The 17,030-nt window shown below is 43.6% G+C and overlaps 1 protein-coding gene across 1 annotated transcript in view; it reads right to left on the reverse strand.

Annotated features, from left to right (window-relative positions):
* Positions 1-17,030, reverse strand: part of clu (clusterin) — a 58,776-nt gene that overhangs the window by 17,915 nt on the left and 23,831 nt on the right. Inside the window, exons 3-4 of the mRNA XM_038799602.1 lie at positions 15,930-16,078; positions 5,178-5,342 (exon numbers count right to left, since the gene is read on the reverse strand). Coding sequence (XP_038655530.1) covers positions 5,178-5,342; positions 15,930-16,078 — 314 coding nt within the window. The remainder of the gene's footprint in view (positions 1-5,177; positions 5,343-15,929; positions 16,079-17,030) is intronic.

A 17,030-nucleotide genomic window follows, 5' to 3' on the forward strand; every position in this document is an offset into this window, starting at 1 on the left:
AAGTAGGTAGATTAGATTCCAAAGTTTAACGGTGAACAAATGGATAGTAGGTTTACAGTAGGATTTCATTGTTGATTCTCAACTTGCCTCTTAGTTCAAATAAGCTGGCTTGCTAATGAAAACATGAGAATTATCTATCATTATTTTAGCACTGTTAGATGTTTTCAGCAGACCCACAGATGACTTACAATCAGAACAATTATGCGCACGTGTTCCTACCAAAAACAAATTATTCTGAGTTTCAGGAAATTCTCATTTACAGAAGATAATAAAACCTTTGTATAATTTACTCACATTGTTATCATAGTTGTTGATGTTAAAATTGCATCAATCTTAAATAGAGATAGACTAACAAGGTCCTGATAGTTCAACAGAAAGAATTATTTGGTACTGAATCATATAGACCAGAATCTATATTTGGTATTAAGATACAAAATTGGCCACGGTTCCTGCTACTGATTACTGTGTTCCCTGGTTAGGATGTGTGTGTGTTTGTGTATGTGAATATTAAATGATGGCAGGGTCAGCTATGTCATGTTCTCTTCACGTAAATTGTTTGTTGAAACTTTACACTGCGGCTAAAATGTGAAGGAAGGCTAGCCATTTTAGTGAAATACAGGATTCACAACTTGCAAGGCAGGTGCATAAACTGTGGGGAAATAAGAGGAGCAGGGAATAAGAGAAGCCATATCCCAAAAATGAAGGGCGAGATCCTTTGACTGTTCATGCCAGCGGAATCTTCTAGTCCCACCGATGGTGCACACCTACCATGGGTTTCCCAGTGGCATGGGGTGGATTCAATAGGAAATCCCATTGACAACGGCAGGACCAGATCCCGGCCAATGACTGAAAACAACAGGATATCACCCTCAATTTCCAATCAATATCAGGTAATAGTGGGATGCCAGTGAACATCATTCCTCACATGTAAAAGTCCTGCATTCCACAACAATGTAATAAGCAGTGACAATTCAGCTCCTAATATCACCATGGAAATAAAACCAATGAAGCCGCTCTCAGCAAATTAAAATACCTCTCTTTGCTAATCTTTTTCTCTTTATATATAGTAAAAAGGAGTCAGTGAAGTAACCTTGATGTGTTGCTGCAGTTGCTCCAAACTGGAAATTCTACAAACACAATATGCCAGTGCTGGAGGGAGTGCGCATCGAGTCCGTGGCAGGGTGGCCATCAAGCAAAATGCTCTGCTCTGGAAAACGTTGTTTCCTTATGCAGCCATAGCTGACCCTGTCCAGATTTCTTCAATTTTCTGGCTTGCAAATTGTATGTAGTTGGTGAAGAGGCTTTGAGGGGTAGGAAGGGAGTCACTCATTGTAAATTGCCTCGCTTCGGCTCTGCGAAGATTAAACTTCCAGTCAATGGTGATCCCCGAAAAGGTGACACCCAAAATATTTATGGTGGAGGTTTCCATATTGGTGATTTTGTTGCAAATTGGAAGAGGTGGTTGAGATTTCTCGTGTTAGAGATGATCATTATCTGGCATTGTTTGGGGACATGAATGCTATCTACCACTTAGATCCTGGATATTATCCGGATCCCACTGCAGACCAGCATGAACTACTTCAACATCACAGGAGTTCCTCTGTTGACCATTTGGAATCATTGGGGAACAGAGCACCCCTACTCTTGACCTTAATGGAGCGATGCCCAGAAATGAAGCAGTTTAAGAAGTTTGGAATGAGGACATGTCTCTGACTCAACAGCAGTGTTGTCCTAAGGCTGCATCATCACAAAGTATCTTTATCCATGTCTGACTTGAAGCCATGCATTAATATTAAGGATATCCAAGAACATTTTCACATGAATATGCATCATCTTTTCTCCAGTCTCTGGAGAGTCTTTACTGCTGATGGATCAGGACATGCCCTGGGCTGTGCTGTTTACTCATAAATAAATGGTTCTGTAAGGAAGTCTTGTCATGTTGCTCCTTGGTTAAACTGTAGCCCTTAGTGTCCAGGGATGTGGAGATTAGGTGGGGTTATGGTGTTACAGGAATAGGGCAGGGCAGAGGGCAAGGTGCTCTTTCAGAGGGTTGGTGTGGACTCAATGGGCTGAATGGCCTCCTTTTGCACTGTAGGAATTCTATGTTCTTCCAAATTGGCCAGGCCAGCCCATCGTCTGCCATATGTTCGTGAGCAAAGCTTTGGGAATCTAAGTAGTTTTCTTTATCTTTTATTTTATTGTAACTATTTACAACCAAGTAGCTTATCAATTATAACAACAAAAAATCATATTTATATAGCACCATTGACACAGTGAGGCATCTCATGTGTTTCACAGGTGTGCTTGGTGTGGCAGTCCCTTGTTTTGAGGATGACGTCTATTCAGGGTCATGACTTTCTGCCATGGATCTTCATGTTACTGAATAGACAGATTCTCGTTCTTGAGAATTTTGGGCACATGGGGCAGGATCTTTCATGACGTAGTGGGTCTGGAGTTCAGCAATTGCTTTCTTCCCTTTCCTTCTCTGCCGCATCATTAAGACGTTTGTCTCAACATGTGGTGCACAAGTGGTCACCATTTTAAACTATTGGCAGCAAGTTCTTCCAGTCCTTAATGCCAATGCTGCCATGTTTCAGGGAGAGATTCAGAGTGTCTTTGAAGTGTTTTCTTTGCCCTTCTCTGGAACGTTGGTCATTTGAGTTGCGAAAATAGGACCCAACAGGAGTGACTCTTTTTGGGCATCTCAATTCAGCGTCCAGTTCACAAAAGCATAACATGATGCCGAGATACATAAGAAGAGATTGGTTTTAAGGAGCATCTGAAGAGAGAGCATTAGGTAGGAAAAAGTGCAGAGATGAAGGTTTGGGATTTTCCAGAACTTGGGGGCCTGTGCAACAGAAGATAAGGTTGCCAATGATGAAGCAATTATAACTGAATTATAACGCAAGAGGGCAGTTAGAGGGGCACAGATATCTTGGAGGATTGTGGGGTTGGAGGGGATTACAGAGATAGGGAGGGGTGAGGCTATGGAGGGATTTGAAAACACGGTGAAGAATTTAAAACTAAAGATGCTTCTTGACCAGGAGTCAATGTAAGCTGATGGGGGACAGGACTTGCTGCGAGTTGACATAAGGACAGCAGAGTTTTGGATGACCTCAGGCTTTCGAAGGGTGGAATGTGAGAGACCACATTCTTGGAATAGTTAAGTCTCGAGATAACAAAGACATGGATGAGGGTTTCAACAGCAGGTGAGTTGTGGTAGGACTGATGTTACGAAGGTGAAATTAATTAGCAATTAATTTTGGGATTATACCATGGTGGTGGTGCAGGGGTATGAGGAAGATGTTTTGAGCTATTTTAAAAGGTCCCCTCATGCAGACTATGGTTCCTGACACCTGTGCTGCCGTGAACCATGACTCAATGAAAATCTGGCCCAACTCCATGGAAATTGCAGAGATCTAGGGCATACCTATCCCCATAATGCAGCCAACCAGGTTTGGAGTGCAGCTTGTGGGCTTTTGATTCAAACCAACTGCACCCTTAAAATTGGAAACGGGGTCAGGAATCCCAGAATTGCGTACTGGCTGCCATTTGTAAAAGGCTCCTGAACAATCTTGACTCAGGGAAAATCCAGTCCTTACTGTTTACTTGGGAGATTTAGGGTAGGCCTTTATTTTTACAGTTTCAACAGAATGTTCAGGTGTAATCATGAAGTCGAAAGATGTACAGGTTAAGTTGATTGGCCATGCTAAATTGCCCTTTGTGTCCAAACGATGTGCAGGTTAAGTGCATAGCTTGGCCATGATCAATGTGGGGAGTTGTGGGGGAGTGTGCCGAGATAGAGTTCTCTTTCGGAGGGTCGGTGCAGACCCGATGGGCCGAATGGTCTCCTCCTGCACTGTAGGGTTTTTATGGCTTTTGGTTGGTGATTTCCACTAACAGTAAACAAAAATCCTGTCTCAATGGACCAGCAACATAGCTGTAAACCAACAAGGCTCCAATTTCCCACTGTTTCTATCAATGTTTTGTCTTGCCCATGCTGAGAGTGCCAATGGCCCAGAAAATTCTAATGTCTCAATTTACTACCTAGCGCTGCTTCTGTCTGACTCAGTCAGGGGCAGGCTAATTCATTCATCATTGTGCACGGCCAAGGCCTGTTAGCACCGTGCTTAGCAATGAACGTTTTAAATCAATTTTATTCCGTTTTTTTAATTTGCTGCAATACGTAGGATTATGTAGAGCATAGGGACTAAAACAAAAGCCATTCTACCCAATCAGTTTATTTATGCTCCACTTGAGCATCTTCCCATCTTTCCTCATCTGATTCTACCACTGTCACCCGCCATTCCCAGCTCCCTGATATGTTAGTTGAGCTTCCCCCTAAGTGCATCTAAACTATTTGCTTCAACTACTGCCTGTGGTAGCGAGTTCCACATTTTTACCACCTCTGTTGATTAAAAACGTTCTTCCGAATTCCATATTGGAATTTTTGGTGATTGCCTTACATGGACAATCTGTGCAGAGTCTGCACGTTCTCCCCATGTCTGCGTGGGTTTCCTCCGGGTGCTCCGGTTTCCCCCCACAGTCCAAAGATGTGCAGGTTAGGTGGATTGGCCATGCTAAATTGGCCTTAGTGTCCAAAGGGTTGGGTTAGATGGGGTTATGGGGATAGGCTTGAGGTGTGAGGATAGGATGGAGGTGTGGGCTTAGGAAGGGTGATCCTTCCGAGGGCTGGTGCAGATTCAATTGGCTGAATGGCCTCCTTCTGCATTGTAAATTCCATGATTCTATAGAAGGCCTTTGGTTATGCCCTTCCCCACATTAGGGAACACTCTTCAAATCCACTCTATTTTCATAATTAGAAAGATCACCCCTCAGCCTTCTTTCTCTCACAAGAGACCCAGCTTGTCAATCCTTTCCTGACATGGATCCATTGTTATTGGTGTCTGTTTGTTACCCTAAGCATCCAGGTAGATTTTATGGATTCAGCAGCCTGAAGTGGGAAAAATTAATCAAATCAATTCAGGGATTCACATCTCCAGTTAAGCTTTGGTTTCTTCCAAACAGCAATAACCTGCAAGTCAATAGAACAACTTGCATATTAAAGTACCTTTAATGGAGCAAAATGTCCCAAGCCGTTCAACAAAAGTGCCATCAGTAAACATTTAATAAATAGCAATTATCTTACAGACTTCTTACAATATTATAGTACTTACATCTTTTTCAACCATCCCAAAGCCTCTTCTGCAAACCCTGGAGTAGAACTGTGTGCACGTTTGCTTCAAGCATGGCTTGCACTCTTCCCAGAGGGCCTCCTTTGACTGGCATTGCTCAGCGTCAGTCAGCTTTCTCTGAGCGTCTTTAGCAGCTACTAGAGCCTCCTGGTTAACATTTGAAAACAATCATTTAACAGTTTTGATATTGCACAGTTCACGTAAGATTAAATTCAAGTACAATTATCGAATTATTTTCCTAGAGGCGCTGCCTGACCTGCCGAGTACTTTCAGTATTTTCAGTCTTTATTTCAGATTTGCTGCATCCATTTTTGTATGAATTTAATTTTTTTTTCGTCCATGTGAGGGATGTTAATAGCAGGTGCTTTTGTACATTTGACATCAGTGTAAGGATCAAGGATTTTTTACATAAATTAGCTGGATATTAAATCTCTCTTCCTTTCAATACACAATGTGCATTAGCCCCAGCCTAAGGTGAGTGTCTGTTTGCTATCAATGTGCCACTTTTTAAGTTGCCACTTGGTTCATATTTCTGCCTTTTCAAAATAAGACTATGCTCATTTATAGGCTGCTACACTGTGTTTCCATTTTCCCAAGGAGGTTGAGAAGTAATTTCAATTAAGACCATTAAAAATATAAGAGGAGGAAATGTCTCACACTCGTCAGACTTGGCATCATTCTAACTAGAAATCGGAGATCAAATTGGAGCCATTGCTTCAATTGTCAATCCTGGTTCTTTGAAAAAGCTATGCAATTAGGCCCATTCCCCTGCTCTTTAACAATAGCAGTGCACCATCGCAATGGAAGGCAAAGGTCAGGCATCAGATGCTCTGCAGTGATGGAAATCTGGAAAGGACCCAGAAATGCTCGGTCTCTGCTCAGTAGTCTTGTGGCTGCAAATTTGTGTTGGAGTCTTGGATAGATTTTGCGTCTTTATAGTGTTTTTGTTTCCTCACAAGCAGCCTTGTAGCTGAACAGAGGCACTTTAAAAGAACGATTGCGTGATGTCATTGGAGGTTACATCATCGGCCGTTCGTGCGGGTAACCAGGCAGCCTAACATCACAGCCCTGTAGTGTTAACATCTTCAAAATAAAGCTCTGGGTTTTGGATGACCCGCAAAGGCCGGCAGACTCAATCTTGAATCCATCACATACAAACTGGCGCTTGTAGGCACCCGAAGAAATGATAAATAACTGAAATTGTCGCTACATGAATGCTGGTGAGGGGGGAGCCAAACAATGGTCGCAGCCCCGGAGGAAGCGAAAAATTATCTGTAAATCCGAAGGAAAACCCCTTGGAGAGAAACCTGCCGCATGCTCCACCCAAAACAAACTCGGTTGCCATGAGTAGAAACCTGCAACAACAGGTTACCGCTGGGGATTGTCAAAACACAAAGGAAAACAGGCTGAGCTCAGTTGTGTCTTATTTTGGGAAGAAATGGAGCAAGGTAGTGGACATTGTGTACACGCAGGTCCTTCTAGAAAGAAAAATAGCGACAGTTGTTGTTGCCATGGGACCATTTGATGAGAGTACACAGTGATGGAGCTCGTATACAAAACAATTTGACTATTTTGTTCAAGATAGCAGCAAATATAAAAGTCCCAATGTTCCTGAGCATAATGGGGAGGTAAACATTAAACCTCCTTAGGAGTCTGGTACAGATGGAAAAGCCAGGCATAAAAACATATGAAAAAGGGGCGGCACGGTGGTGCAGTAGTTAGCACTGCTGCCTCACAGCGCCAGGGACCCAGGTTCAATTCCCACCTTGGGCAACTGGGAGTTTGCACTTTCTCCCCGTGTCTGCATGGCTTTCCTCTGGGTGCTCTGGTTTCCTCACGCAGTCAAAAGATGTGCAGGTTAGGTGGATTGGATATAAATTGCTCCTTAGGGTGAGGTTATAGGGCCCGGGTAGGGTGGTCTTTCAAAGGGTCAGTGTGGACTCGATGGGCCGAATGGCCTCTTTCTGTATTGTAGGGATTCTATGAAGTGGTGGAAGTTTTGCAGGGCCACTTCAACAAAACATTTAGTCAGTCATCAAAGAAATATTTAAGTTTCATAAACACAATCAAGAAGAAGGTGAATCGGGGTACTGGAGGGTAACTAATGTAACCCCACTATTCAAAAAGGGAAGTAGAGAGAAAACAGAGAACTATAGACCAGGGAGCCTAACGTCGGTAGTGGGGAAGTTACTGGAGTCCATTATCAAAGATTTCATAGCACAGCATTTGGAAAGCAGTGCTGTAATCAGACAAAGTCAACATGGATTTACAAAAGTAAAAACATACTTGACAAATCTACTAGAATTCTTTGACAATGTCACTAGCAGAGTTGACCAGGGAGAACTGGTGGATGTGGTTATTTAGACTTTCAGAAGGCACTCGACAAGGTTTCACAAAGTAGATTTCTATGTAAAGTTACAGCACATGGGATTACGGGTAGTGTCTTGAAATGGATAAAAAGCTGGTCAGCAGACAGGAAAAATAAGTTGGCAAAAATGGGTCTTTTTCCTGATTGGCAGACAGTGACTAGTGGGGTACCTCAGGAATCTGTGCTAGGAACTCAAACTGTTCACATTATATATTAATGGTTCGGACGTGGGAATTAAATGTATTATCTCCAAATTTGCAGTGGGAGGGTGAGATATGAGGAGGATGCAGAGATGCTTCAGCGGGGTTTGGACAGGCTGAGTGAGTGGGCATATTCATGGCAGATGTAGTATAATGAGGATAAATGTGAAGTTATCCACTTCTCGAAGACAGATGATTATTTGAATAGATGTAAATTGAGAGATGTGGACACTCAGCGAGACCTTGGTGTCCTTGTTCAACAGTCGCTGTAAGTAAATGTGCAGGTACAGCAGGCAGTAAAAAGGTAAATGGTATGTGGCCTTCATAACGAGAGGATTTGTGTATAGGAATAGAGATGTTTTACTGCGATTGTATATGGCATTGGTGAGGCTACACCTGGAGTATTGTGTGCAGTTTTGGTGTCCTTAGGGTAGCACTGTTGCTTTACAGCTCTAGGGTTCCAGGTTTGATTCCCAGCTTGGGTCACGTCTGTGTGGAGTCTGCACGTTCTCCCTGTGTCTGGGTTTCCTCTGGGTGCTCCGGTTTCCTCCCACAAGTCCCAAAAGACGTGCTGTTAGGTCATTTGGACTGTACTTGAACAGATGCCGGAAAGTGGTGACTAGGGGCTTTTCACAGTAACTTCATTGCAGTGTTAATGTAAGCTTACTTGTGACAATAATAAAGATAATTATCAGAGGAGGGATGTCCTTGTTATGGAAGGAGTGCAGCAAAGGTTTACCAGGCTGATTTCTGGGGTGGCGGGACTGCCATATGAGGAGAGATGAAGTCTGTTAAACTGGATTGTATTTTAGAAATTTAGAGTTTAGAAGAGGAAGAGGGGATTTCATAGAAACCTGTGAAATACTAACAGGATTAGACAGGGTAGATTGAGAAAGAACGGTGGGGAAGTCTCAAACTAAGGGTTATAATTTGAGAATAAGAGATACGCCTTTTAGGACTATGGTAAGGAGAAATTTATTCACCCGGAGAGTGGTAAATCTGTGGAATTCACTACCACAGAAGGTAGTTGAGACCAAAACATTGTGTAATTTTAAGAAGGAATTAAATATAACTCTTGGGGCTAAAGGGGTTAAGGATATTGGGGAGGGGGCGGGGAGGCAGGAACAGGGTATAGAACTTGATGATCAGCCATGATCACAAGGGGCAGACCAGGCTCAAAGGGCCGAATGGCCTTCTCCTGCTTTTATTTTCTATGTATATTTCTATGTATGATTACACAGTTTGTAGCTATCCTGAAAAGATCGGCTGAACTCTGCGAATTTGAGGATGTGTGAAAGAATACCATCAGAGGTAGATTAGTCTGGTTTAAAGAGCTAAGCTTTTCAAAAGTGGTATTAACCAAAAGCAACCTGACCTTAAAGAAAACTTTGGAAGTTGCTGCATCCATGGAACTAGCAGCCAAAGAAATCAACAGTTGAGTTCAAGCCCAAGGATTCACAAGATGTCGGCTGAAACCCCACGTAAACACAGACTCGCACTTACATGTACCTTAGGAATATTTTTTGGAATAAAACAGTTCTACGCATTCCTGTATGGGAGGAAATGTACTTTTTTGATGGACTATCATTCACTAACAGTGATTTTTGGACCTCATATCGAGGTACCACCACTTGCAGCGAGTAGAATACAGAGGTCGGCATTGCTCTTGTCAACACACACATATAAGTATCGTCAAGGGAACATTTCAAGCAAGTAGATTGCACTCCTGTAATCACAGGACAGGTGAAGAAGCATACCAGAAGTGACCCAGTACTGTCCAAGGTTATGGACATGTTGCTTTGAGGCAAGACTTCAGGAGCAATTCCTGAGTCACAGCCATATTCCACCTTGGGAGACTGAGTTATCTGTACGGGCAGGTTGTCTCTTCTGGGGAATGAGAGGCCCTGGGGTTCACCTCAGATGGAGGGACAGCTGATTGAGCCCCGGCTGCCCCTCCATCATCTGTCTCTGCCAACCCTGGCAGCTCCCCAAAGTCTGCAACATTGTGTTGACACCCTCGGCGATGCTCCTCCGTGACTGGGACATGCTCGGAAGCACCCTGGCAATTGCCACCTGCAACAGGTACACCTCCCTCAGTGACCAGGACATGCTCTGGAGTGCCTTGGCAATGCCCACCCGAGACTGGGACATGCTCTGCAGTGCCTCATCAAGGTCCACGTGGGATTGGGACACGTCCCCCAGTGACTGGTACATGCTGTTGAGGCACTCAGCCATAGCCATCACTGAGCAATGCCTTGGACACTTCCACTATGCTGCTGATCGATTTTGGGCTTGTTAGAGTGTCGCTGACATCTCCCTCTGAATATCACCCTATCTACTGCATCAGCTTTGGGTGAACCTGGTCCAGTGGCTCAGCATCTGACTGGGATTCAGCTGGGTCCTGGGACCCAGCAGACCTCTGACTGCTGTCTTGTCTGGACATTTCTACCTTCACCTGATGTATATCAGCAACTGTGTAGTATTCACCAGAATGTGCCCCAGGAGCCTGACCTCTACTGTTGCCCACTGAGGGGTATGTCTCTGCACGGTGATAAGAGTGGGCCAGGGCATGCAATGGTGCTGGGCGGTGTCAGGCGTATGCTTGTAGGGGGTGGGGTGGGGTGGGGGGGGGGGGGGGGGGGGGGGGGTGCCAACCCAAACGTGCAGCCCAGTGAAAGGTTGTTTCTCTTCTTGCTGCACTGCGTACCAGTCTTCCTGGTGAAGTTTCCTGAGCTGATGGTCGCTGTTGCTCCCTCCCGGGCAGCATTGGCTACCTTGTGGCTGGCTTTGCGAGCCTTTTTGGTGAACAGGGCACCCCGTCTGGTCTCCACGTGCGCCCAACAATCTGGCCAGATCGGTGGCTGGTCTCCTTGGTTGCATGGTTGCGAGCTGTGTGGGTATTCTCTGCAGGATCGGTTTAAGTGCTGCTCCACTTGTTAGCAGAGAACTGGTGGGCGCGGTGCCAGCGAATCAGCGGCGTGAAGACCGAAGAGCCTCATTAAGTGGACCAATTAATGTTTGATACCGGTGACAGCCTTGCCAGGCCGAGTGTCGGGAAGCTCGCGGCAGTTCCTGCTCACTGCCACACTTAGAAACGTTTCCATTAAATCACGCCTTATATCTCAAGAGTTCATAAACTACTTGAAGGAGAATGGAATTGAACATATCCGATCCGTTCCTCATCACCCTGCCACAAATGGGGTGGCAGAACATTTTGTATAAACAATGGAACATTTGTTAAAAGGTAACCAGAGAATAACATTTATTGTCCAAACATCTGAGTCATTTCCTGCTCACAGTGGAATACTGCGCACTCAATATGCCAAGTTTCTCCGTTATTGCTAATGGTTAAACATCAACTAAACACAGTATTCAATTTACTAATACCACCCAAGGCACAGACTGGATCGGTCTCCTATGCCGCACCAACCCGAGACGATGTAACATGGAGAAGGCATGTGCATCAACTCTTGATGACAAGAATCAATCCACCAGCGGTAGATCCGAGTCCAAATCCAGCTGTGCTGAGAGACGACCTTCCCGAACACCTGAGACTAACCAAACCAACTGGGGAAAATAGCACCTCAATTACGAATTAAATACCAAGTCAGCCTCAGATCGTTATGTCGACTCCAGTTAAGATAACCACTGATGGGGTGGCAAGGTCTCATTGTGGTTAGCACAGCTGCCTCATGGCACGAAGTATCCAGGTTCAATCCCAGCCCCGGGTCACTGTCCGCGTGCAGTTTGTGCATTCTCCAAGAATCTGCGTGGGTCTCACCCCCACAACCCAAAGAAGTACAGGGTAGGTGGATTGGCCACTCTAAAATGCCCCTTAATTGAAGACAAATAAAATGAATCGGATACTCTAAATTTATTTTTTAAAAAGCTAACCACTGATGACATTCACACCAAGCCAAAGACGCCAGAGGCTGCAACAACTGCAGATGCTGGACATTCGCCAACAACCACACTGAGAATGAGGACCTCCAGAACCCCTGACATATTGACTGTTGTTGCTGATTGATTGTTCATGTTGCTAATTGGTTGTTAATGTTATACTGTTTATTACGTCAGGGACTTGGATTTAAAGGGAGACGAATGTTGTGTATTCATCATGTTTTTAGTGTTTCCTCACAAGCAGACTTGTAGCTGACAGGAGCATTTAAAGAGAAAGACTGCGAGACATCGTCGTCATATTTGTGTGGGCAAATGGGTAGTCTACCATCGCAGCTCATCGTGTTTTCATCTTCAAAATAAAATTCTACATGTTGGTTGAACATCCAAGGCCTGCAGACTCAACCTTGAATCCACCACAGATTTGTCCCCAAAATGGTTCCATGACATAGAAGGCAGATCCAAGAGGTGAGGTTTCCCGTTTTGGGAATTTCCTTAATTCATGTTTCCTTTCTGTCCAAAAAATTGGATGATACAAAAAACCTGCCACCAGGTTTAGTTTGGAGAAGGTGCTGAGAATTCCAGGCTGGAGTCCTAGCATGGAAGACTAGAAAAATGCAGGAAGTTTGGGCTTTCCCCTGTTCTTGAAGCAGCCATTATGCTTTTAATTTCCCATATCTCGCCTCTATTTGGCAGCCAAGGTGTACCCGTGATGATTCACGTGCCGGATAGATGTAAATGCATTGACCTTGCTCTCATTCAGAGTTTATCAATAGGGGCAGAAACAGAGGTCAATGGCACCCATTCTGTGACACATATCTCAGCAAAATAGGGCAAGGATTTTAGGGCGACATGGTAGCCCAGTGGTTAGCACTGTTACTTCACTGCGGCAGGGTCCCAGGTTCGATTCCCGGCTTGGGTCACTGTGCGGAGTCTGCATGTTCTCCCTGTTTCTGCGCGAGTTTCCTCCGGGTGCTCCGGTTCCTCCCACAAGTCCCGAAAGACGTGCTGTTAGGTAATTTGGACATTCTGAATTCTCCCTCTGTGTACCCGAACAGGCACCGGAATGTGGCGACTAGGAGCTTTTCACACTGCAGTGTTAGTGTAAGCCTACTTGTGAAAATAAAGATTATTATTATCAGTAGTAGTATATCAGGAAGTAGTGAAGCTTTTATAGGAAAAATCAAAGGCAGATAAGAAAATATCTCTATAATTTTGATGCCCTGAATGTGTTAAGAGTTTGATACCATGCTTGATTTTAAAACGGTCAGTGAATAGTTAATTTGAGATTCAAATTCAGAGGAGCACTCGTGTTAGTAATAAAAACAGAAAATGCTGGAATAACCCAGCTGTGCAAAGAACAGAGTTCTAGTCCATGTGAAACTTTTCTTTTTTTCCTGAACTCTGAAGAGGAGCCATACGTTAACTTGGTTTCTCTCTCCACAGATGTTGCCAGACCTGCTGAGTTTTTCCACCACTTTTTGTTTTTATTTCAGATTTCCAGCATCCGCAGTATTTTGCTTTTGTTCTGGTGTTCGTAAAATTGATTATATCAGAAAAATTGGTAATCCAGAGATGATGGAAATGTGAAGGTGAAAACAGGACTGCTGGTCAGACTAAACGGACCGCTGGTCAGACTCTTGGGAGTTAAATGAAGTCCTAGACGTGCTGTTCCAAGTATGGAACATTTTCATTTTGAGTGTGAGTGGAAAACTGAACTTTGGAGCAGCTGCCTATTATATGCCCCGCATGCCCAAAGTATACCGAAATGGAGTTTACAAGATGGTAATGTTTTAAAATGTCTCCTTTGAATTGAGGTAAAATTGAAAATTGTAGGAACACCCCAACTTGAAGAAATGCTTATGTGACCTTGTTGCCATGGGGAGAAACTCAGAATTATTGAAATCAAATTACAGGTTTCACACCTTGATACTAAAATCAATGAAAAACGAACTGCTCTCTTGACAGAGAGAGAGAGACAGACAGACAGAGACAGAGACATAGAGAGAGAGAGAGAGAGCAGATACTGCTATGTGGATCAGCAAAGCAGCTACGATAGCGAGAAATGGAGAAGGATGCGTCTCACAGTTGGCTTTCTGTTTGAAAAGGAAGGGGACAGAACCCACCGGGCCTTTGGAGATTTAAAGAATAAAGTATTTTCCAGGTGGGCCTTTTTGGCGAAAGATGGATCTGGAAGGCTCACGCTGAGTTGAGTGACCTTCAAAAAGGACACTGAAAGTCTCAATCTACCATGCCAGGGAGGACCACGCTGGAGAGCCAGCAGTAATTTTGGACTTGTTCCCATAATTCTACGCGTCCGCCAGAAGGAGGGTATACAGTGAAAAGGGCTGAAAACTGTATTTTGATTACATTAGTCAGTTTAACCAAACATACCTTTTCTTTAGTTTGGTGTTGGTCTACATTGATTTTAGTTGTTACTGTAAAAGACTTGAAACATAAAATTTTATCCTTCTAGTAGTTCTCTTGACTGCTAGGAAAATCAGGTTTTTAAGCAACAGGGGAATCAAGGGTTCTGGGGATAAGGCAGAAAAGGGGAGTTGAGGATTATGGTATCAGATCAGTCATGATGTCATTGAAGGTGGAGCAGACTTGGATGGGCCAAATGGCCTACTTCTGCGCCTGCATCTTATGGGGCTATGGAAATTCATCCCTTTTAAGAAGCTGTTAGTCTCCATGGGATTGTAACAGCTACCAGCGTAAAACAGGTGATCATGAATCAGCAACCCATTTTACATGCTACCCAAATTTCTTTTCCACTGACTGTGGGTAGAAAGCTGGTTGCCAATTCACCGTAAACCCAATTCATGCTACTACTGAACACAAATTTCACCCACTGTAGTTTTTACTGAAAGAAATAAAATATAGATTTCAGAAATTGGTATTTTACTTAGAATAAATGCGTCAATACCAGTTATAAAATTATCAGAAAGTTTAGATTAAAATTATCTTTGTTTCACTATAAGCGTTTAAAACAGTGCTTCCCAATATTTTTCTGTTGTGACCGTATTTTTGTGTCCCAAGTGAAAATTGTAGGAGTGGTGTGGGGGGAGGAGTTGTTGAGCTGGTTGTGGGTTAAAACAGCAGCGGTAGAGGAAAACAACTAAGACATCTACCATTCTGCAGGCTCTACCGATGTCACTGACCAGGCCTCGGTGCTCATGTTTTTTTCATTAGCTCATTTGAAAAATTTTGCACATTCAAAAGGGCAGCCAATTCCAATACTGTCAAATCTCAATCTCCACTCCAACGTCACCATAGTTTCCTCATCGCTCACGACCTCATGTCCCACCTCCCAACTGGGGTTGCAGCCCACGGTTTAGGAACCCCTGGTTTTGAATGATTCAATGTGAAGACTGAAAGGGCACAATCTCAAATGTCAGAAATGAATGCACAGTGGAATGAGCAGGAAAAGACTGGATAGGGTTGAGTATATTTACTTATTTATAAAAAGCAAAAAAACTGCTGAAGTTGGAAAGCTGAAATTAAAGAGAATTTAGAAAATGCTCAATAGGTCTGGAATCATGTGTGGAGACAGAAACAGAATTATGTTTTCAGTCTCTCTCCACAGATGTCGCCAGGCCCTCAGAGTATTTCCAGCATTCCCCGTTTTTAATCACAAATTTGAAGTCCTTTTGGATAGCCAAAATCCTAATTTTCAAAACTCTAAAGGGGGTGCTTTCTCACAGGGGTTTATCATCTCACCAGCCACAGGTTTGTCTGACCGGCCATGGAAACAACAACTTGCATTTATGTAACACTTTTCACCTTGTAAAAAGTGTTCCAGGTGCTGCATACGAACGTTATTACACAAAATGTCACACTCAACTTCCTAAACAAGTATTAGGTCAGGTGACTAAATGTTTGGTAAGAAGAGATTCTAAGGAGTCAGGAAGATGATTCCACAGTTTAGCATCTAGGCAAGTGAAGGAATGGCTGGTAATGAATGGCGATACAAAATATACTGAATTGCACAAGAAGATGAAGTTGGAGGAGAGCAGGGTTGTAAGGCTTACAGAAAATTCACACTCATGTTCAATGCTCCATGCTCACATTCTGAGTATATGTAGAGCATTTTTCGCTGAGATTAGACTGAACTTTAACCCCAATTTTATCCTCACTTACTTGGTTCTACTTTCCATTGAATTTGATGGTGCCCCACCCAAACGCACCCATTCCCAGGGCAGGTTGAAATTGGAGCCATGCTAAAAGTAATACAACTACAGAAACCAGAAGAACATAGCATCATACCTCCTTTTGCTTGCTGATTTGTTCCAAACGCTGTAGATACTCCTGGTGTTGTTGATCACCTTTATCTGCAATAGATTTCATAACCTTTGCTCCATCGATAGCATTTTCGATCTGTTTATTCAGATATTTTTGTCCCTCTATCGACAGCTCTGTAAAAATATAATGTTACCTCAAAATGATATAGGTATCCTTCTATTGCTGGTAAGACTTACGTCTCCCTCCCCAGTGTACTAATTTTTCCCTCTTAACTATGTAATCCCATGAGAACCTGCCTCTAAGTGTCTATGCTTTATGCATGAATTGTTCAGCCTATACCCGTGAACTGTTTGACAGGGAAGCTATTACAATTAGTACAATTCATAGCTGAACATTTCCTGTTAACAACTAAAGAATACAAACTATTATTTGCCTGTTAAACTGGAGCCAAATTCTAACAACGTCCCAAACAAAATTTGCTATCTATACATAAATCCAGATCAAAACTGAGACCTTAGTTCATGCTCTGTTTAGCTGTGAAATTTTACTCAGAGACATCAGCTAAACTCTGATTTTATGATAAATATGAATTGTTAGATGAGCAAATAATGCTGTCCATCTAATTCACCTTCTACAGTCTTGGCCATTGCATGATGCAATGATGATGGAATCGTACACTAATCATAACAGTTGACCTCTATTAGTCCGCCATAGATGTGAGACAATGGAAACCCCAGTAGATCCACAGTCACCAGTTCCTGTATGCTTCACATATCATGTCCCAATTTACTGGTTTATTGTAACCCAAAATAGTAACTTCTGAAAAAGATTTAGTTAGCATTTGAATAAATCAACACCAACTGTCTCCTGAGAGTGCTAGTTCCATACATTTAACACTTGCTGATTACAGGGGCGGGATTCTCCAACCCCCCGCCGGGTCGGAGAATCGCTGGGGGCAGGTGTGAATCCAACCCCCATCGTCTCCTGCACCAGAGATTCGGCGGGGGCGGGAATCGCGTCACGCTGGTCGGCAGGCCCCCCCGGCAATTCTCCGGCCTGCAATGGGCCGAAGTCCCGCCAGCGGGAATCAAACCACCTACCTTACCTGCAGGACCAGGTGGCGCG

This window comes from Scyliorhinus canicula, chromosome 6 (assembly GCF_902713615.1).
Source record: "Scyliorhinus canicula chromosome 6, sScyCan1.1, whole genome shotgun sequence".
In the NCBI taxonomy this organism is placed as follows: Eukaryota; Metazoa; Chordata; class Chondrichthyes; order Carcharhiniformes; family Scyliorhinidae; genus Scyliorhinus; species Scyliorhinus canicula.